A 22347-nucleotide genomic window follows, 5' to 3' on the forward strand; every position below is an offset into this window, starting at 1 on the left:
GAGCTATTTCGCCATACACGCACGAACAGTTCGCGCAAATGTTCGCCAAAAATTAAAATATTTTAATTTTTGGCGAACATTTGCGCGAACTGGCAAACACCACCATACACGACAGAAAAGGTCGCAGAAACATGACATAACGGGAATGTTCATGGAAATGTTCGTGGCGTGTATTTGGCGCTTTACTAAAAAGCTTTCGGCATGTTATCGAAAAGTTATCGTGTTTTTAACTATAGGTTACTCATATGTTATCAAAAATGTGTCGGTTTGTTATCGGAGTGTTACTAATGTGTTATCAGTGCGTTATTGAAAATGTATAGATCTTTTTTGAAAAATTGCCCTGTTTTATGAAAAAATTATCTATTTGTTATCGGACGGTTACCAATTTGTTATAAGCGTGTTATCGAAGCTTGTCGATTCTGTATCAAAAAGTTATCGATTTTATGCCAAAGAAGTAAAGGTGTCTAAGTTCGGGTGTAACCGAACATTGTATAAATTACTTTTCTACATAACACGTGGCACCGCCCATTTAAAAAAAATGTCTCCCCATTTCCTCTTACAATAAAACTTGATATGTGAAATATCATTGATTCAAAACCATTTTTCGCTAAGTTATAGCTTATTATTCTAGTCTACGACCCTTTTAAAAATCTTTTATATAAAAGTGGGCGTGGTCATTAAACGATTTCGTAAATTTTTCTTCAAAGCATTCCTCATAGTAAAGGCAACCCCTCTGCCGAATTTTGCTACGATAGGTTTAACCATGGTATAAATATTACCAGGTAAACCATTTACTCTTCTTGGCGGCCACAATGCTTTCTGATGTTTAAAAAAATTAAAATCACTCTTTTAAACTTTGTGGAAATGCCAAACCAAAGTAAACGCAAAAAAATTGTTGGTTTGACTTTTTCATTTTTTTTTAATTCCAAAAAAATAAAATGCTTATGAAATAAGTGAAAAAATATTTTGAAAAGTTTTGAAATCGGTTTTTATGTACATATATGGCAACAAAATGAGTTACCAATATAATGGATGCCTCAACACGTGCTATTTTTGCAAAAAGACAAAAGAAAAGACCTTACTTCTTAATCTCTTCTAATTAAGAAGCGAAGGTTGGAGACCACCCCTATTGATTTTTCATTCACCCTTCTTCACTTGGTTGATACGTCTTCAACCCTTAAATATGCCGGAACTTCACTTTATAAGAGATCAGCAGTATCGAGGGTCCTCGCTACTGCGGACAAAAATAATCTTGGAGATATTCTTTGGTTTATTTTGGTCCTTTTTCTCTCGATTGGAAGACACTTTTTTAATTGGCGCTTCACCGTTTAGGAGATGCTGGTTGTTGCGTAACAAGTCACTCCAGCTAACCTTGTTTCTTGATAACTGACGCCAACAGGGGGCACCAAGGGAGATCAAAGTCTTCCCCCACCTGTTTCTTCGAACCCAGTAACTTGCCCACATCATCAAAAACGCTGTAGCTCTTCGCAGCTTAGCTAAACATCATCGTCCAGGTTGGAGTATTATAGTTCGTGGAGGCTGAATTTACCGGCTGAACGTTCAAAGTCTGCCGCCGTGGTGTAGAGCTAGTGTGTTGGCCTATCCATCAAAAATATTTAAGAAAATTTGTATAAATGGTATTGATTGTCCTCGGCATTACCTTGGCACCAAAAGTTCGTCCGAATTAGCAGATAAAGTTTTGGGTCGGCACAAAACATGTATTTAGGTGAGCCAGTTGGTAGAAAAACGAATACATGATAAGTAGCCTTCGAATTGAATGGAAAGCTAGGCCTTAATCTCCTCAGATATATATCACACCAAATTGTTATTATTAGTATCTCTTCCGTACACCTTGGCGGTAAGTCGGGGTTTTCTTCTCGTCGCGCAGACGCTGATACATTTCTAAACAATTTGTTGAAGAAAATTCCTCAGAAGAGGATCGTGGCCTTATGCTTCCTTTTGCGGGAAACCACCATACAACTCTTGAATTGAAAATTCTGTAATGCGGTTGACCGTTGATACTTCTTATTTTCTGGTCATTTTACCAATAAAAAGTTCGGTTTTGGATAAAATATCAAAATATTAATGTTAGAACGCAAAAATATATGGCAATTCTATACGACAGCATGACACTAGTAATACGCGTCCATAAATACCGAGAGAGGTGTCAAAAGACTCGTATTGACCTCGAAAACAATAATCCGAAGGCGGACAAAAATTAGATCGCACATTGGATCGGAGTGCTGCGAAACCGAGGGTATGATCCATAGTATTTTTGCGCAGAACAACTTTCTGCATTGGCGGCCTTTGGTCGCGCTTATAAAAAATTACCTTCGGCGGGTCCAACACCGGTTCGGAAACCAAAACTATATCCGCGGAAAACACTTATGTTCACTTTTTTTTGTGGGTACTACAAAATCATCAAAATTACAACAACCACATGCAAATTTTCAAAATTTCTTTTGCAAATATGTCTTGACAGACCCAACATTTTTTATCTCCGCTTTCGGATTCGCAATTCTGGATCCAAGGCGCATCTTTTGATACCCCTCTTGAAATTTTTGGACGTGTATTAAGAGTGTCATGCTGTCGTATAGAATTACCAAATATATTACAGTTTGTTATATTTTTGTTATGAAAACAACAACAAAAGAAAAAAATAAAAATGTGAGAGCAGTGAGAATTTTAAAATTTTTTTAAACATCATTTCGGCTCTCACCGGTTTTAATTTGTAATATTTATACCATTGTGAATGATAACTAAGTGTGATATCTTATCTGTCAACTGCCTGACAGGATGTTCAATATGGCTACTTTTTAGCGTTTTGACAGGGTGTTCAATATGGCGGCGCCTATCTGCAGCGGGTGATAGAAAGAGATACAGATTGAGCGATAGTCAATTACAAATCAGGTGATCCAATCACTTTGGAATTTTGACATCTATGCAGAAGATATCGCATTTAGTTATCATTCATAGTAATTTATACCATGTTATTGACTGGTTGACTTAGCACATTTTTTTTTGAACAGCTGACGACATAGCACATTTACACATCATTGCCAACAGCACGTAAAAATTAAAAATTAAAATATTTTTTTTCGTGATCGTTGTACTTTGAATTGTTTTAAAACTGCATTAAAATACAATTTTTCAAAAAAGTGACTTAGCACATTTTCACATTAAGCTAACGATATATTCAATTCAATTAAATTTATTTAATGCACATATAAGATAAAGTCTTTTACAATGTCATATTTGAAATGTTTACTTAATACTAGTACAAATTTATGGTAATAGTCTAGTTGAGGGGTCGACTGCTAATATGCTACCAAAAATATCGAGAGATGTGTCAAACGACATCAGTATTAATAATCCGAAGGCGGAAAGTAAAAATTTTAACGCGTTCAAAAGATATTAACGAAAAACCGAAAAAACACCCGCGGGTACCTCCGAAACCAGGGGTCGGATCCATAGTATTTTTGCGCAGAACACCTTTCTGTGTTGGCGGCCTTCGGCCGCGCTTATAAAAAATAACCCTGGGCTACGCCATGCCAAGTCCGGGTGTGTGGTATAACCGAGGCTACCGCTACGGTGATGCACAATTTTTGTTGTGGGTACGAACACAACAACCACATGGAAATCGCCAACTTCAACTGCAAATATCTCCGGACAGAGATAAAATTTTTCTTTTCCGCCTTCGGATTATTAATACTGATGTCAAGACGCGTCGTTTGACACCTCTCTCTATATTTTTGGTAGCGTATTAGCAGTCGACCTCTCAACTAGACTATTACCAAATTTATTACTTTTTTATATGTTGTTGTTGTTGTTGTTGTAGCGATAAGGTTGCTCCCCGAAGGCTTTGGGGAGTGTTATCGATGTGATGGTCCTTTGCCGGATACAGATCCGGTACGCTCCGGTACCACAGCACCATTAAGGTGCTGGCCCGACCATCTCGGGAACGATTTATGTGGTCACATTAAACCTTCAGGCCATCCCCTCCCTCCTCAACCCCAAGTTCCATAAGGAGCTTAGGGTCGCCAGAGCCTCGTCTGTTAGTGAAACAGGATTCGCCGCGGATAGGTGAGGTTGACAATTGGGTTTGGAGAAGCTATATGTTGCGCTGGCAACCTGCAGGGTTGCGCTACACAGCCCCTTGAATCTGGTATTTTAGTCGCCTCTTACGACAGGCATACCTACCGCGGGTATATTCTGACCCCCCCTAACCCGCTGGGGGATACTTTTTTTTTTTTTTTTTTTTATATTTAGTATTAGTTACTAACAGAGCGTAAATTCAAAAAGTAAGATCAATTCAAAAAGTGAGATGAAGTAATACGAAAGATAGATAGATAGACATATCTCACGTATATTCTATTATTATTTTGTACAACAATAAACATCCGTTTTGCGAGCAACGTCGCACACGGGCTGATAGTTAATACATATTTTCATTTTGTAATATCTACTATATATTTGTGAAAGTATGTCTGTAAGTATGTTTGGACTTGCAGCCTAAAGGGCGAATTAATGGTGCCATACAATAACGCTAACTCGATTACATTGATTTCCATAAGGTAGGTGTGATCAGCTGTTTTATTAAGGGCGAATTAATGGTGACTTATAACCATAAAGCCATAACCAGATAAATCAGCTGATCGAACCTACCTTATGGAAAGGAATGTAATCGATTAATGGTGCCATACCATAACGCTAACGCCATAGCCAATCGATTGGTTTTTGGTTTCTCGCCATATCCATAACCTAAAAATATTTGAGTTGGTGAATTTAATAACTTTTTTTAGATTTTCTTCATTGTTTTGGATACGTTATGACTAAGATACTTATTTTTTGTGGAATATGTTTGTAATTTTTTGCGTTTTCATCATTTTTATGAAATTTTCACAATTTTTAAGTTAAGGCACCATTAATCGATCATATTGAGTGGTTATGGATATGGGTATGGTTACGACTATGGCGTTAGGGTTAAGGAAGTTTAATTTGGCTTTAAACCGCAGAATGGAATCGAACGAAATTTTGCCATGACATATCCTGAGTGTGTCAATCTATGGTAGACTATATAAAAAAAGTTTTCGACAAGGGGGCGTGGCACCTCCCATACAACTGGAATAATTCGTTGTCAACATATCTGAAAATATTAAAGCTAGACGGCTAAAATTAGGTGAGTGGTTATATGAGACCAATCCCTACCCCCTCCAGAAAAACTGGGTATAACGCAAAAGGGGCCGTGGCACCTCCCATACAACTGGAATGATTCGTTGTCAATATATCTGAAAGTATTAAAGCTATACGACTGAAATTAGGTGAGGAGGTATATAAAACTAATCCCTACCCTTCGGGAAAAATTGGGATAGCAAAAAAGGGGCGTGGCATCTCCCATACAGATGGGGGTTGGGATTAGTTTAATATATTAGTCTATATAGTACTGCTTTTATTTATACCCGAACGACGTCGGGTACTCTGCTAGTTTATTATAAGTCCCATAGTTTGCTGTGTTACATAAAAGTTACATTTATTAAAGTTTTACTTAAATTAAACGGGTTTGACTACAGTAATAACCAAACCTAGCATAAGGACTTGCCCTCCAGATTATAACATTTTCCTTATATTAATATAATCATAAATAGATTATATATTATCCACAGTATAAAGTTGATGCTGATAGATTGCCTGCGGAGCTATTCAAATACGGCGGCGAGGAGTTGGTAAGGCGCATGCATCAGCTTCTTCGCAAAATATGGGCGGACGAGTGCATGCCCTACGATTGGAATCTAAGTGTTCTTTGCCCAGTCCAGAAGAAGAGGGATACTACAAACTGCACCAACTATCGCGGAATCAGCCTTCTTAATATCGCATATAAGGTTCTGTAAAGTGTATTGTGCGAAAGATTGAAGCCCACCGTGAATTAACTCATTGGACCTTATCAGTGCGGCTTCAGACCTACCATGAACCAAATTTTCACAATGCACCAAATCTTGGAAAAACCCTCGACACACATCACCTCTTCGTCGATTTTAAAGCCGCCTTCGACAGCACGAAAAGAAGCTGTCTATATGCCGCTAAGTCTGAATTTGGTTTTCCCGCAAAACTTATACGGCTGTGCAAAATGACGTTGAGCAACACCATCAGCGCAGTCAGAATTTGGAAGGACCTCTCCGAGCCGTTCGAAATGAAACAAGGTTTCAGACAGGGTGACCCCCTATCGTGCGATTTAATTTGATGCTAGACAACTTAACCGCTCTGGAATAATTTTCTATTAAAGCGTGCAATTACTGTCGTATGCTGATGACATTGATATCATCGGCCTAAACACCCGCGCCGTTAGTTCTGCTTACTCCAAACTGGAAAAAGAAGCGGTAAAGATGGGTTTGGTGGTGAACGAGGACAAAACGAGGTACCTGCTGTCATCGAGCAAAGCGTCAGCGCATATGCTCTTTGGCAACCACGCTACTGCTGGCAGCCATAATTTCGAAATAGTAAAAAACTTCGTTTATTTGGGAACCAGCATCAACACTAGCAACAGCATCAGCTCTGAAATCCAGCGAAGAATCAATCTTGCCAATAAATGCTACTTTGGACTAGATAAAAAAATAAAAAAATAAATGTAAGGCGCGATAACCTCCGAAGAGATCTAAGGCCGAGCTTCTCTTCCAATTTGCGTCGTGCTCCTCTTGATTTTTCCCTACAAATTGGCCGGACGGGACCTACATGTTTTATGCCGACTCCGAACGGCATCTGCAAGGCAGATGAGTTTTCACTGAGAGCTTTTCATGGCAGAAATACAATCGGAGCGCTTGCCAGACACTGCCGAGGGGCGACCCCGCTTAGAAAAATTTTCTTCTAATTGAAAAATCTTATTTCTAAAATTTTGATGTTGCTTTGTCCGGGAGTTGAACCCAGGGCATACGGTGTGATAGGCGGAGCACGCTACCATCACACCACGGTGGCCGCTTTGGACTAGATAGGCAATTGAAAAGTGAAGTCCTCTCTCGGCAAACGAAAATCATACTCTATGGGGCAGAAGCATGGACCATGACAGCAGCAGATGAAGCGGTTTTGGGAGTGTTCGAGAGAAAATTTCTTCGAAAGATTTATGGACCTCTACGGGTTGGCGATGGCGAGTACCGAAGAAGTTTAACGATGAGCTGTACGAGCTATACGCAGTCATCAACATAGTCCAGCGAATTAAAACGCAGCGGCTGCGCTGGCTAGGCCATGTTATGCAAATGAAAGATGACGCTCCGGCCAAGAAAGTGTTTCTATCGGAACTCGCCTATGGAAGCAGAGGTAGAGAGCGGCCACCACTATGTTGGAAGGGCCAGTTGGAAAACGATTTAAACTCCCTTGGTGTGACCAATTGGCGCCGGTTGGCAGAGAGGAGCGACTGGCGCGCCTTGTTGGACGGCCATAACCGTTTAAACGATTAAGCGCCAATTATGTAAGTAATATAATTTATAAAATCTCTTAGAATTAACTTGTAATTAAAATTCTTAAGATTTATAGTTTTCACAACTTTTCAATTCAAGAATATTTTATTTTTTTTCTATAATGTCATATATTTCATTTCAATTACAAAGTTGTTGAATGTACAAGTAAATATTGTTGCTTACAAATATTAATATATAAGTATAATATAAGTTTCTGTAATAAATTCATTCATCAATGGAATCAAATGGTAAACTAGTAGCTGTGATGCAGAGTATAAAGTAACCCATGTACCAAAAACAATAAAATATTTCAATAGCATTATTCAAAGTTTCAAACTTTTAACTCTACTTTCTATATTGACGTCTTGCAAATTTTGATCTGGCTCTTTCAGCATTTTTAACAATTTACCTGCGATATTCTTATGTTTATTGGTTATAGCAACTTGTAATAATGTATTCCCTTGATTATTACGAGCATTTGTTATAGATAAGAACTCATCAGGTTTTACTGTTCCTAGCTTGCTGATAGATTCAACACTACCATTTTTTATATCTCTAAAAAATTCTTCAATCAATTTCAGTAGATTAGTAACTTTTTGGTCCTTAGACAAATCAATAGGAATTTTACCTTCTTTGTTCTCAATGTTATAAATTGCACCATGTTTTAATAAAGATTTTACAACTTCCAAGGAGCCACCTTTAGCTGCAACATGAAGTGATGTAGTGCCACTAGAAGTAGTTTTGGCATTAACAAAGTCATTTAATTTATCACGACTGATATGTTGTAACAGAACCTCAACAATTTCTTTGTAATATTTGGAAGTAGCAGTGTGTAATGGTGTATTACCTTTATTAGTAACTTGACTAACATTAGCTCCATTTGTTAGTAAGATTTTTACAATATCTACGTGTCCATTGCTAACAGCGTAATGCAACGGTGTTCTTCCATCAATATCTTTATCGTTGGCATCAGCTCCATCTTTTAACAGACGCTGAACAGTTCGTATATCACCTTTACTAGCAGCAATGTTGATATCTTTCTGAAGATGCTGGAGAACCTCTAATGCTTCCCTACCCTCCACTTTAAATATAAAATTAATCTCCTCTATCCTTTTTAAAATATCTAACACACTCGGATGACTTGGTCCAAAAACAGCTTTCATTTGATCAAAACATTCTCTGTAGACTTTAAATGCGCTGATCCATTTCGCTTGAGCAAAAAGTACATTTGCTATGTTGTATTGAGTATTCAAGGTTTCTGGGTGATTTTGTTGTAAAGCTTTTTTCTGGATATATAAAACCTCTTGAAAAGCTTTCAAGGCTTCATGATATTTATTTTGATTGAAGTGTACCAAAGCAATGTTATGTAACGTTCTCAAGGTATCAGCATGATTAATACCCAAAATTATTTTCTTCTCTTCAAAAACCTCTTTATAGATTTTTAATGACTCTTCGTATTTACCTTGGTTAGCTAGTACCAGTGCTATATTATTTTTGGCCCTCACAGTGGCTGGATCATGTGTACCTAGTGTTTCTTTCCACTTTTCAAAAACTGCCCTATTGATATTAAGTGCTTCTTCATATTTTCCCTGTTTATCTAATACTAATGCCATGTGAAACTGAGTATTTAAGGTCTCTGGATGATTTGACCCTAGTATTTCCTTTTGTCTCTGATAGACTTCTTGATAAATATTAAAAGCTTCTTCATCTTTTCCCTGTGTATGCAGCACTAAAGCGATTGTATTTCTTGTACTTAAAGAATCCTTATCGTTTAACCCCAGCATTTCTTTTTGCTTCTGAAAAATCTCTTCAAGCATATTTAAAGCTGCTTGGTAAAATCCTTGCTTAAATAGCACTTTGGCTATATATGTCTGAATATCTAAAGTACCAGGATTGTTTGGTCCTAGTATTTCTTTTCTTCTTTTAAATGCGCTTCTGAAAATACTTAAGGCTTTTTGGTAATTGCCTTGATCAAAGAGCATTAAAGCTGTATCAATCTGAGCGGATGATATGTCACTTTGCGATATCTGCTTCAAATGCTCGACTTTTGAAAAGTTACTATGTACTGCAGCAACTACTAACGTTTTGTTCTCTCTATTACGAGCACTCATCACTGCTTTTACTGTATCAATATCCTTTATCTTATTTAGGTCATTAATAACTTGATCATTACCATCTTTAACCCTTTTAAATGATTCACTGACTAGTTTAAATAACCCAGTTATACTTTTATCCACAGTAAAATCCGATGGGGTTTTGCCAGTGTCAGATACAGGATTGTATACTGCACCATTAGACAATAGGGCTTTTACAACTTTTAAGTGGGAGAACTTAGCAGCATAATGCAGAGGAGTAAACCCATTGTTACCAACCACATTAGGATTAGCTTTATTTTGTAATAGAATATTGACAACTCCATCATAGCCCTTCCATGCAGCATAATATAATGGTGTTACACTAGCAACATTTTTGGCATTAACAAACGCTCCTGCTTTAATGTAATTCTCAACCTCTGAAGAGCTATTACGTTTTACAGCCTCAAATAATTTCTCAGTTGATGATAATAGATTGATAACGTCTTTATCTTTAGTCATTTCTAATGGTCTTCTACAAAGCTTGCTAACAGCGTTATAAACTGCACCATTTTTTAATAAAACTTCAATAACGTCTTTGTAACCAAAATTAGCAGCAATATGCATAGGGGTTAAGCCAATAGTATCTTTAGCATTAACGTCAGCGCCTTTTGCTATCAAATACTTTACAACTTCTAACCGACCTTTCATTGCGGCATAGTGTAGTAATGTCTGGTTAGATGCACCAAGCTCATTAATACTCAACCCCTTGATAAGGAAAAACTCTACGATATCTTTATAACCTTCTCTAGCTGCAATGTGTATAGGCTTTGATCCAGAGGCATTTTTAGCATTAATATTAGACCCTTCATCTACTAGAAATTTTACCATTTCCAAGTTACTTTCCTGTGAAGCAATGTGCAGCATAGTCCAATCATCATTGCCTTTACCATTCATATCTACTTTTTTACACTGCAGTAACATTTTAACCACTTGCAAATGACCACGTGACACTGCTAATTCTAAAGATGTTCTACTCATATTGTCTTTAACATCAATTTCTGCTCCATTACTTAATAGGACTTCAACAACATTATCATGGCCGCGTCCTGCAGCTATATGTAGCGGAGCACCTTCAACATTTACAATGTTAACATTAGCCTTATTTGCTATCAAAATTTCAGCAATTTCCCCATGACCTTCTTCTGCTGCAAGATATAACGGTGTTGTACCATCAATAGTCATAGCATCAACATTAGCTCCTTTTGTTATCAGAGCATTTACTATCTCCTTATGACCTCTTGTAGCAGCCAAATGCAATAGTGTAGTATTTTCAGGACCTTTTGTGTTAACATTAGCTTTATTTCTTAGCAAAATATCTACAATATCTCTGTAGCCAGCAAGAACAGCGAGGAATAAAGGTTGACCACCTTCTACATTAACACTTGCTCCATTTGCTATAAGAACTTCAACAATTTCCTTATGATTACATTTAATAGCAGAAAGCAATGGTGTGAGGTTATTGCTCTTAATATTAACATTGGCTCCATTTGCTACCAGAATCTCAACGATTTCCTTATGACCTCCTTCCACAGCTACATGTAATGGTGTACTGCCTTCAATACCTTTCGCGTCAACTTTAGCTTTATTTTTTATTAAAAGATTAACAACGTCTTTATGGTCTCCTACAACAGCTGCATGTAATGGTGTAAAACCATAATTAGCTTTAGCATTTACTTCAGCTTTATTTTTTATTAGGAAAAGAACAGCATCTCCACGGCCATTTAGAGCAGCTGAATGTAATGGTGTCATACCATCATTAGTTCTAGCATCGACTTCAGCTTTATTTTTTATCAAGAGATCAATAACATCTTTGCTACCTTTCATAGCAGCTGCATGTAATGGTGTACTACCCTTAATGTCTTGAGCCCTAACTTCGGCTTTATTTCTTATTAGGAGTTCAATAATATCTTTGTGACCTTTCAGAGCAGCTACATGTAATGGTGTAAGATTATTATTTGCTTTATCATTGATTTTTACTCCATTTTTTATTAAAAGCTCAGCAACTGCCTTATGACCACTCTCTGCTGCATAGTAAAATGGCGTAGCTTTATTTTTATCTTTAGCGCGAATGTTAACCCCATGCTCAAGAAGAGCAACAACTATCTTCAAGTGACCACTTTGCACTGCCAAATGTAGTGGGGTTATACCTTCCACATTGGCAATACTAGCATTTGCCTTATTTGTCAGTAAAGCCTTAACAATTTTCTCATGCCCATCTTGCGCTGCGAGGTGCAAAGGTGTGTTATTATCGGTTTTGTCAACAACATTAGGATTAGCTCCATGCTTCAATAAAATATTAGATATCTTTTCATGACCGTTTTCTATTGCATAGCGTAATGGTGTACAACCATTTATGACACTAGCATTAACATTTGCCCCTTTCAGAATTAAAGCGTCTACTATTTCCAGATGACCATTATACGCCGCTGCATGTAATGGTGTCCAATCTCTGTCATTTCTAGCATTAACATTTGCCTTATTTTGAAGTAAGAAATTAACTAACTCCAGGTGACCACTTTCTGCAGCTTCATGCAATGGAGTAAATCCACCCATGACCTCATTACTATCAACATTCGTATCTTTTTCTAGTAGAACCTTGGCAACATTAACATGATTATTTCTTATTGCATAATATAAAGGTGAAAGACCAATCATATCTTGAGTAACAGTACTGGCTTTATTTTTTAATAAAACCTCAACAGTATCCTTGTGACCATTTTGGGCTGCAATGTGTAGTGGTGTTTTGCCATGATTATCTGCATCATCAACATATAAACCAGCTTCCCCTACAAAAAACTTCACAATATTTTTTCTTCCATGTGCAGCAGCGATATGTAGTGGGCTTTGACCATTAATATCTTTAACATTACCGTCTGAATTTAGATTGAGAACAAATTTTACAATTTCAAGACTAGGTCCCTTAGCAGCAAAATGCAATGTAGTCCATAAGTTGATACTTCTAGCATTGATGTCTGCTCCTTTTTTGAGATAACTCTTTAAGTCGTCGAGATTCCCTTCTTCCAATGCGACGAACATTCTTTCCTGATTAGTAATAGTAATAATACCTTGATCGCATTTATCTTTCAATTTGGAAGGATCGTCTCTCACTAACTTGCCAACTTTTTTCTTACTTTTCATTATGTTTTCTGATGTAAGTTTTTTAGCGTTTAAGATAACTGCTATTGAGGGATCAGATAACAATACATCAACCAAGGCATTATCGTGTGCTAAGTGATTACGCAAACATTTTCCAGTTAGTAAAGGAGTATTCTCATCTAAGAAAAGTAAATTGTTTTCTAGATAATTCTTTGAGCTGCCTAAGATTGACATTATATCCAGAACAAGCATTTCTACTACTGCTTGCAATTTCTTATTACTCTTATAGAAAGGGAGTTTTTCAATTAATTTACCACTCAATGCGTTATTCTTTAAAATACTTTTCAGTTCAGATAGCTTCAGTGCAAGTTGGTTATTATATTTTTCTTCTGTTATATTGTAAGTCTTCTTTTGTTTGTATGCAGGAATAAAAGAACCTTTCTCATTCAACTTTTCTCTTAATTCCTCAATCCATTTGATATCACCTGTTCCAAATTCAGCAATATAAAAAATTTCGCAAGTTAATCTATTTACTTCATCAAGGTTGTCTTCTTTTATTCTTGACTCAACACTATGAAAAAACTTCCTCGATAGCTCAGCAATCTCTTTAAGGCTATGAGATTCTATTCGGGGAACAATATTCTGTAATGTTTTATTAGCACGAAATTTCATTCCCCTAATAATGTTATGGTCAATCCTATTTTCACTAAAGCCAATACTGAAACTCTTTAACATTGCAAACCCTGTAATATAATCAGTTCTGATATTTTCTGATTGAGTTCCTGAACAACTGATTATGTTATTAATTTTATTAAACAGCTCTTGCTCGTGACTTGTCTTTTCCTTTACACTATTGCTTAGTTCTGCAATAAGCTTTTTAAGCTTTTCGTGTTCCATTATTACAAAGTTTCCTGAGGTTATTTTCTCTAATTTTGCATTGCTAAACGCTTTGGTGACTTCTTTTATCTCATCCAAGTTCTCACTATTAATAATTTTTTTTAGAAGTATTCTAACAGTTTTAATTTTGTTGTCATAAAGAATACTGGTAATCACGTCACCAACTTTCTTAGTGTCATTTTGAACACCAATAAAAAAATGAACATCTGTATTTTCCTCAATCTCTGTTCTTTTAGAGAGTGAATAAGCATGCGATAGTGAGTTACGTAAATCTATAATGACTTCTCTTGTGTTCTTTGGCAATGATAGTAGAAGAAGCTCGCTTGTAGTGCTAGATAAGTTTGGAGATTCTAGAGTGTTTTTTAAATATTCACCAATAACCTGTAAAACCCTCGTAATAATTAACTGTCCTTCCCTTTCTTTAGGATTAGCTGATAAGGCCAACTTTATATAATCACTAATTTTCTCTAAAGAATGAATATCCCCAATTTGTTGATAATCATTATATAACTCTTCAAATTGAGGATAGTTGCCAATGATCTCTGCAACAACTTTCTCACGTTTCAACTTTGGAAGTTCAGCGATTTCACCAATATTTACACCTTCTATAAAATCTTTTTCGATTTCAAGTTTCTTTACAAAAATTTCTAAGTAGTTTAGTATTTTGCTTTTATTCAATACGGTACGATAAAATAAATTAATTTCTTGTCGCTTTGTGTGAGAAAAAATAAAGCTAACTAAACAAAATTCCATTTCTTCCCAGGGCAGTCTATCGTAGGTTGATTTCAACTGTCGCTTTAATATATGAATATTTTGTGCAATAAACTTTGCTATGAATAAAAACTTTTCATCTACTTTTTCTATGTTTGAATACTCTGCCTTTAGCAAACTAACGTTCTGAAGTACTAACTCAATCCGTTCTCTGATAAGATAACTCTTCACATTCTGTTTTTGTCCAGAAGCACTAGAGAAAAATCGGAGATTTATCAACTTATTTTCAACAAAAATTTCTATCTCTTCTGATAATAATACGTTCTTTAGTTTTAATTCCTCATAAGCTCGTGAAAGAATTTCATCTAGTTCCCTCAAATGAACAGCAAAATAATTACCTGGCCATTTATTAATGAGTGCATCAAGAAGTTCAACATTGCCTGAACGTATAGCATAATAAAACGCATTATGGCATGTTTCATCCTCATCATCTGGTAATATATTAGTTTCTCTGATGCCAACAGATAAATTACTGAGAATTTTACTATTACTGCCAAGTAGGTATTCTAAAATCTTGACCTTATTATGTTTACAAGCTAAGATAACTAAGTTAGTACTTTTAACAGGGTTGTTACCATTATCATAATAGTCTCTCAAAGTTACTTGATCTTCTGCATCACTTATGTAATCAATAAAGTTGCTTAATTTTTTTAAGCTATCGACATCACCATCTGATATTGCCTCTTCGAGTTCAGTTAAAATCAGGAGATAAAGATCTTTAGATTTTGCTTTTCTGCAGTAGTGGTTTTTATATTCTCTAATAAACTCCTCTTTTGATGTGTAAGAACGTGATAGAAACTGTTTATCTTCTTGATAAAAGCGGGTTTGTTGTTTAGATACATGCATAAGCTCTCTCTGAAGTATATTTTCACCAATATTAGTACAGTTTGTTGCATTTACATCAACACCATGCTTCATAGCAGAATGTAATGGAGTTTCACTATACATGTTTCTTGCATTAACTTCAGCACCACCTAATAAAAGCTCTTTAGTAATATTACTACTAGTAGTATGAAGTAACGTATTCCGTTCTACTCTAAGGTTAGCATTAGCAACTACAGACAAGAGCTTTAACTTTTCCTAATTCTTTGTTAATATTATTATTTAGCAAATTTTAAATCCTCCAAAATTGTACTATTTTTAACAAAATTTTTGGATTTTTTCTAGATCTTGGCACCCTCATTAGATTTTCATTTAATAGAGCTATAACTTCAAACTCTTTACTCCATTTTCCACGCTGACATCTTGTAAACTCTGGACTTTTTAATATATCTTATAATCTATTTGCAAGGTTTGAGTGTTTTTTGATTACTACAACCTGGACTAATGACTTGTCTTGATCATTACGAACGTTTGTCACAGCTACGCGCTCATCAGGTTTTATTTCTTTCAGCTTACTGATAATTTCCACATTACGTTTTTAGATTCTCAAACAGCTCTTCTACTAATTTCAATAGGTTAGCAATATTCTGGTATCGAGAAAGATCAAGTGGAATTTTACCTTCTTTATTCTTGATGTTATAAATTGCACCAGACTACACAGCTTCGAAAAATCTATTTTCAGTAGCAACCTGGAACGATGTAACATTGTTTTAGCATTAATGAAACAACTCAAAATTTATTGTGGCTTACACGTTGTAACAAAGCTTAAATAATTTCTTTATGACCTTTGGAAGCAACAGTTTGATCATTAATGCAGTGTGCTTAGGCAATGCTTTCAATAGTGAATCACGATATTTATTATATCGGGTATTCCCCGAAGTTTAGCGTAAAATACTGATCATTAGAGTTGGCAAATATCCGTGTACCTGTGATTTTGTCACAGCTACTGAAATATCACAGAACACTTCAGCGACAGCTTACAAGGAATATTCGTGACTGATTGCCTGTGACAGCATTTATTTCCCGTTACCAATCACAGACTTAAAGCTGAAGTCATTGGTGCCGTATGTCGTATCGCTGTATCCGTATCCCTAACGTAATCAGCTGTTTATCGTTACGACGGTAACCAAAACCCAATTGGTTGGCTACGATACGGTTACGACCTTAGCGGCAGCAATAATCGATTGCATTGATTCTCATAAGATTGGTCGAATCAGCTGTTATAAGGTTACCGATACGGTTACCGATAAAGCACCAATGTCTCCAGCTTAAGCCGGAGTCATTGGCGCCGTATGTCGTATCGCTGTATCCGTATCCCTAACGTAATCAGCTGTTTATCGTTACGATGGTAAACCAAAACCCAATTGGTTGGCTACGATACGGTTACGACCTTAGCGTCACCAATAATCGATTGCATTGATTCTCATAAGGTTGGTCGAATCAGCTGTTAAAAGGTTACCGATACGGTTACCGATAAACTGAATAACAGTAGATGTCCCAAAAAATTACGCAGTGTTTATTATTCGCAACACAATCCGCAGGAAAAAATATAAATGTTATAATAAAGGTTATGTTTGGGTTCTTCGATTGTGTAGTATGAACACAATCAGAGTTATACCAAATGATTTCTCTCACGATGGAAGAAGAAGAAGAGAAAATTGTGTTTGAATATTTATTTAAAAATGTCAGGGTTTTTATGTGAGTAATTAACCTAAATGGACAAAATATACAAAATTTTCATATTTACATTAAATTAGGGTTCACCGCTGTAACTAATTTACAAATATACAAAAAGAATTCAAGTACCGTTCAAGGCACCAGTTTTTCACTGTTCGCCCTATCCCGTACAACAACAATAAAATATACTTTGTAGTCTCTTGCTATGTTCCAAGTGACCGGCTTTGCGCCGTTCGCCTTGTAGTGGTAGCAATGCGCCTACAACATATCAAATGAATATAGAAATTAACATGTATACACAACATATATATATATATATATATATATATATATAACATACCTCCCGAGTGCCAGAGCTGTAAAAAGATTGAATCAATTGAGTGTGCATTCTCTCAGCATTCTTTTAAAAAATAGTAATTTTTTGGTTGCATATTATAAATCTCCATTCCTGAATGCCTCAAAATCATATATGTATGTATGTAATACTCCTATATTGCTAATAGAAAATGCTCGCAATGATATTTGAATTCGAAATCAAAACAAAATAATCCACAAAATTTGTGTGATTGTAGCAGCATAAGTGTGACAAAAATAATTTAAATTTAGGTACAATCGATTATTCAATACAAAAACAAAAACGTTTAAACAGCAACATATCGGCACTCTGGTGTTTGGGAATGTACCTAGCCTTTTGTAGCAATATAGGAGTGTTACATATATGCTCAAAATACTTTAACTCAAAGCTAAAGTGTGTGTGTGTTATTGAATGGTAAAATATAATTCAATATAGAGTGTGAATGTAGGAACCATTCTCAATCTTTAATGAATGTAAACTTGAAATGAATGCACACTTTTTTCCATTCAGTACTAAATACTCTTTCGCCAAGGTTATTTTTTGGTATACTTTCATTGCCATCAGAGATGTTAAATCAATTTAGGAGTTGGGTGCAAAAAAGGCGTAAAATTTATCAATAGAAATAATAGCCCCTTCCAATTATTCAAGTAGTTTAATATTTGAGAATTCATGAGCTTAATACCGACTTATAATAATTGAATATTCAATCATTATTTTTGAAAAGAAAGAAACATTTACCGGCATACTGCGATTTTAACATTTCGAAAACCGCCACATAATCATATCAGTCAATTTCGAATGTTATCAAAGGTTTCATCGAGATTCGAACCGCGAATCACACGGTGAAACTACAGTTGCCTTAAATCATCGCAATTGCCAGCAATATGACAGTATGATCATCAATGCAGTATGCTTAGGCAATACTTTCTAGATATTTATTATGTCGGGTATTCCCGAAGTGGGCATATTGGGTAGGTCTGAGAATCAGCCAACGTCTACCTTTTTTTTCGCTACGTGCCTAGGGTCTTTAGATCAAAACGTGGACCCGGGTACCCCTAGAATGTGTTTATACAATATGGATATCAAATGAAATCTGACGATGAGTGCTATAGTACAGGATAATTTTCATACCCCTGGGTGACTAGGGTCTCGAGATATAGGCCAAAACGTGGACCCGGGTACCCCTAGAATATGTTTATACAATATGGATAACAAATGAAAGCTGTTGATGAGTGATTTAGTACAGGATAATTTTCATACAACTGGGAGGCTAGGGTCTCGAGATATAGCCCAAAACGTGGACCCGGGTATCCTTAGAATGTGTTTATACAATATGAATATCAAGTGAGAGCTGTTAATGAGTGCTATAGTACATATTATTTTCATACACCTGGGAGGCTAGGGTCTCGAGATATAGCCCAAAACGTGGACCCGATTACCCCTAGAATGTGCTTATACAATATGGATATCAAATGAAAGCTGTTGATGAGTGCTTTAGTACAGGGTAGTTTTCATACCTATTGGTGACTAGGGTCTTGAGTTATAGGCCAAAACGTGGATCAGGGTAACACTAGGATGTGTTTTTACATTATGGATATCAAATTGAAGCTGTTGATGTGTGCTTTAGTAAAGAGTAAGTTTTATGCCGCTGGGTGACTAGGGTCTCGAGATGTAGGCCAAAAGGTGACCCGGATATACCTAGAATGTGTTTTTACATTATGGGTATCAAATTGAACCTGTTGATGTATGCTTTAGTACAGAGTAAGTTTTACACCGCTGAGAGACTAGGGTCTCGACATATAGGCCGAAAAATGGGTCCGGATACACCTAGAATGTGTGTGTATTATGGATATCAAATGAAAGCTGTTGCTGAGAGCTCTAAAGTTCATTGTGATATTCGGTTTAGTCGCATCAACCTGGCAAAACTGATAAATATGCATGCGAAGCCAAAATAAAGACAAGAATTAATTATACCCACATACCTATTTACATACGTCCTTTTCGATTTGCCTGAAATTTCGTATATAAATTTGCCTATATTAGTATTTACGATGCTTTTTTCCGGGAAGTAGACCAGAGACGGACTGGATCTGGGATTAGGACTGGGACTGGGACTGAGACTGAGACTCGGAGTGGGACTGGGACTGACTCGGAATGGGACTGGAACAAAATACATACCACCCTCTGGGACTAGCAATAAGAGATGAAGAAGAAGGAGAAAAACTTGAGAGAAGAGAAAAGAGAGAAGGAGACTGAGAAAGAGATAGAATGAGACGAAGATGGTGATGAAGCGAAAAAGACGGAGGGAGGAGTGAATAAAACGATTAAGAAAAAGTGAAGAGGGGGAGGGCAGAGTTAGACGGAAAAAGCTTAATAAAATGTATGCAGATAGGCCAAATTTAGGGCAGAACAACGTCTGCCGGGTCTGCTAGTATATATATTGTCACGGATATTAGCATCACTAAGCTATAACATCACTAAGGCCATGCTAAGCAGTATTTACGTCAATAATCAAATCAAGTATACACATATATAAGGCAGCCCAGAGAGATGTCACACACAGATGCATTTACTTATACGCCTATGTGTACTCGAGAGACTGTGAACTACAAACATTCACATCAATAATTCAATCATTATGTATCTACATAAACGAATAAATAATTGCGTCTACACATATGTACGTATACGAGCAGTGGAGCGGCAATGCACAAACACATGCATATATCTATCTGAGTTGTCACAAGAGAGGGCAATAATTTGTGCACGTAGTTATGGCTGGCGATTTTGTAGCCGAAACTAACTAGTAAGTTCTGGAATGGAAAAGCCTAGAAGTATGCAATTAGAAATCAAAAAGTATAAAAGGCGCGACAGTAAAGGCGAGGAGTTTGAGTTTGATTTGAGTTGTCAAGCAGTTACGACTAAGACGATATCTAGCGAGCAATAGCAGTATTATTTTGAATAGTGGAGTTTCATTTGTGCTATCAGTTTGGTTATTAAGCTATTCGTTGCACAGTTAGAGTGTTATTGTGAAGTACTTTAATAAAGGCCATTTTTCCATTATTCAATATTGGAGTTAATTATTCAACAGTTTAGCGATACGAACCTAGCAAAAGGGCAAATAAGGGGAATTTGCAGCAAATTCGTTACAATTGGTGTCAGAAGAGGAATTGTTGAATAAGTTCCAGAGGACAACAAGGACATGGCAAAGTTCAGTGAATTAAAGATCCAGCAACTGAAGAAGGAGTTGGGGAGCCGTGGATTGAATACAAGCGGCGTTAAACTTGAACTTCAGGCACGGCTACGAGAGGTAATGGAAGCAGAAGGAATTGATGTGGAAGAGTATGACTTTCATCTTGATGGCGAGGAAATAACAAAAATGGAAGAAACACCGCAAACAATGGCGAACACAGACCTGAACATGATATTGGCTGCAATATCGGCACAAATGTCCGAAATGTCATCACAAATATCTACCAACATGTCATCACAATTGGAATCGCAGGAGACACGCATAACATCGAAGATTGAAGCACAAGAAACACGTATTTCAGAAATGTCGACACAAATTTCTTCACAACTGGAATCGCAGGAAACCCGTATATCATCAAAGATGGAAGAACAAGAGGAGCGCTTATCATTGCAGGTGGCACAAACGTCTTCACAGTTAGAAGCACAGGAAGCAAGGGTAACATCAAAGCTGGAAGCGCAGGATGCAAAAATCGCTCAATTTCAGCAGAAGTCGATGATTTGAAGGGTCGTATGGAGCAGTTACAATTAAATCGTCCAGCAGTTTCAGCGAGTAATACAAAGGTAAAAACACCATCCTTTGACGGTTCTGTTCCTTTCCAGGTCTTTAAGCTACAGTTTGAGAAGACCGCAGCAGCGAACAACTGGAATGCGGAAGATAAAGTTGCTGCACTGTTCGTGGCATTGAAAGGGCCTGCAGCGGAAATCTTACAGACGATTCCACAGTACGAACGGAACAGTTATGAAACATTGATGGCGTTATGGAAGCGAGCATAGGAAACAGATACTCCAAATTGAGTTGCAAAACCGTCACCAAAGAGCGAATGAGACTTTGCAGGAGTTTGCCTCGGATGTTGAAAGGTTAGCTCATCTCGCAAATGCGGACGCACCCGTGGAATACACCGAGAGGGTAAAAATCCAGAGTTTCATAAATGGCATACGGGACGTGGAAACGAAGCGAGCTACATACGCAAACCCAAAGTTGACATTTGCTGAAACGGTATCACATGCATTGACTCAGGAAACGGACTCACTATTGAGTAAACCAGCATACAAAGCTCATCGTGTGGAAGTGGAAAGACCAGATTGGGCAGACAGAATTTTGGAAGCACTGAAGGGATCACAACAGAAAAATGCCGGAGTTATTAAATGTTTCAAGTGCGGCAACCCAGGTCATATTGCACGACATTGCAGCAGCGGTCCCAATAGCTCCAACAATGTGGGTGGTCGTAAACCCAGAGCAGAAGGTGATGAGCAAATCTCCAAGACCACTCAATCGTTAAACTAAATCGAGTCAGCCGCAAGGGGCGACAGCTGGCTCCCGCAATTGAATGCCCCATAATCTCTATCTCGCAGATTGGAAGAAGATCGAGCGGTCTTATTGTTGGAGGACATGTGGACGGAAAGGAACGTTTACTGACTTTAGATACGGGTGCATCTCATTCCATCATTCGAGCGGATTTAGTCAACAAAAAGATAAGACCATTGCTTGGAGCAAGATTACGTACAGCCACGGGAGAGGACACCCAGGTAATTGGAGAAGTAGAATGTGAAGTCGCAATTGGGAAAGTCACGGTAGTACACAATTTTATAGTGGCAGAAATTGTTGATGAAATCATAATTGGAGTGGACTTCTTAATCGACCAGGGCATCAAGATCGACATGCAAAGCAAGACGATGCGATATAAAAACATGGGTGTACCACTTAATTTCGGCTACGAGAGAGGCTACAGCAGTAAACGAGTGCTGGTGGAAGAGAGTCAGCAAATACCACCAAAATCCGAAGCAGTCATCTGGGCAAAGGTTGATGGAGATTGTGGGACAAACAAATTGTGGGTTG

General features: G+C 37.0%; 1 protein-coding gene across 2 annotated transcripts; it reads right to left on the minus strand.

The window, feature by feature from the left end:
• Positions 1 to 7629: 7629 nt before the first annotated feature.
• On the minus strand, positions 7630 to 16010 carry LOC137243884 (uncharacterized). Of its 2 annotated transcripts, XM_067772138.1 has the most exons (4): positions 15977 to 16010; positions 15846 to 15915; positions 8293 to 15785; positions 7986 to 8174 (listed from the first exon to the last, which is right to left on the minus strand). In XM_067772138.1, the coding sequence occupies exons 3-4, from the start codon at positions 15290 to 15292 to the stop codon at positions 8122 to 8124; spliced, it is 7053 nt and encodes a 2350-aa protein (XP_067628239.1). In that variant the 5' UTR covers positions 15293 to 15785; positions 15846 to 15915; positions 15977 to 16010; the 3' UTR covers positions 7986 to 8121. The 2 variants fall into 2 exon arrangements, with proteins under 2 accessions (XP_067628238.1, XP_067628239.1); XM_067772137.1 differs by having other exon boundaries at positions 7630 to 15785; positions 15977 to 16009.
• Positions 16011 to 22347: the final 6337 nt, after the last annotated feature.

Source organism: Eurosta solidaginis, chromosome 3 (genome assembly GCF_040869045.1).
Source record: "Eurosta solidaginis isolate ZX-2024a chromosome 3, ASM4086904v1, whole genome shotgun sequence".
Lineage (NCBI taxonomy): Eukaryota > Metazoa > Arthropoda > Insecta > Diptera > Tephritidae > Eurosta > Eurosta solidaginis.

Excerpts from the sequence above, each read along its gene's own strand:
- LOC137243884 (XM_067772137.1), bottom strand. The coding sequence starts at position 15,292 with ATGTATAGTGAAACTCCATTACATTCTGCTATGAAGCATGGTGTTGAT.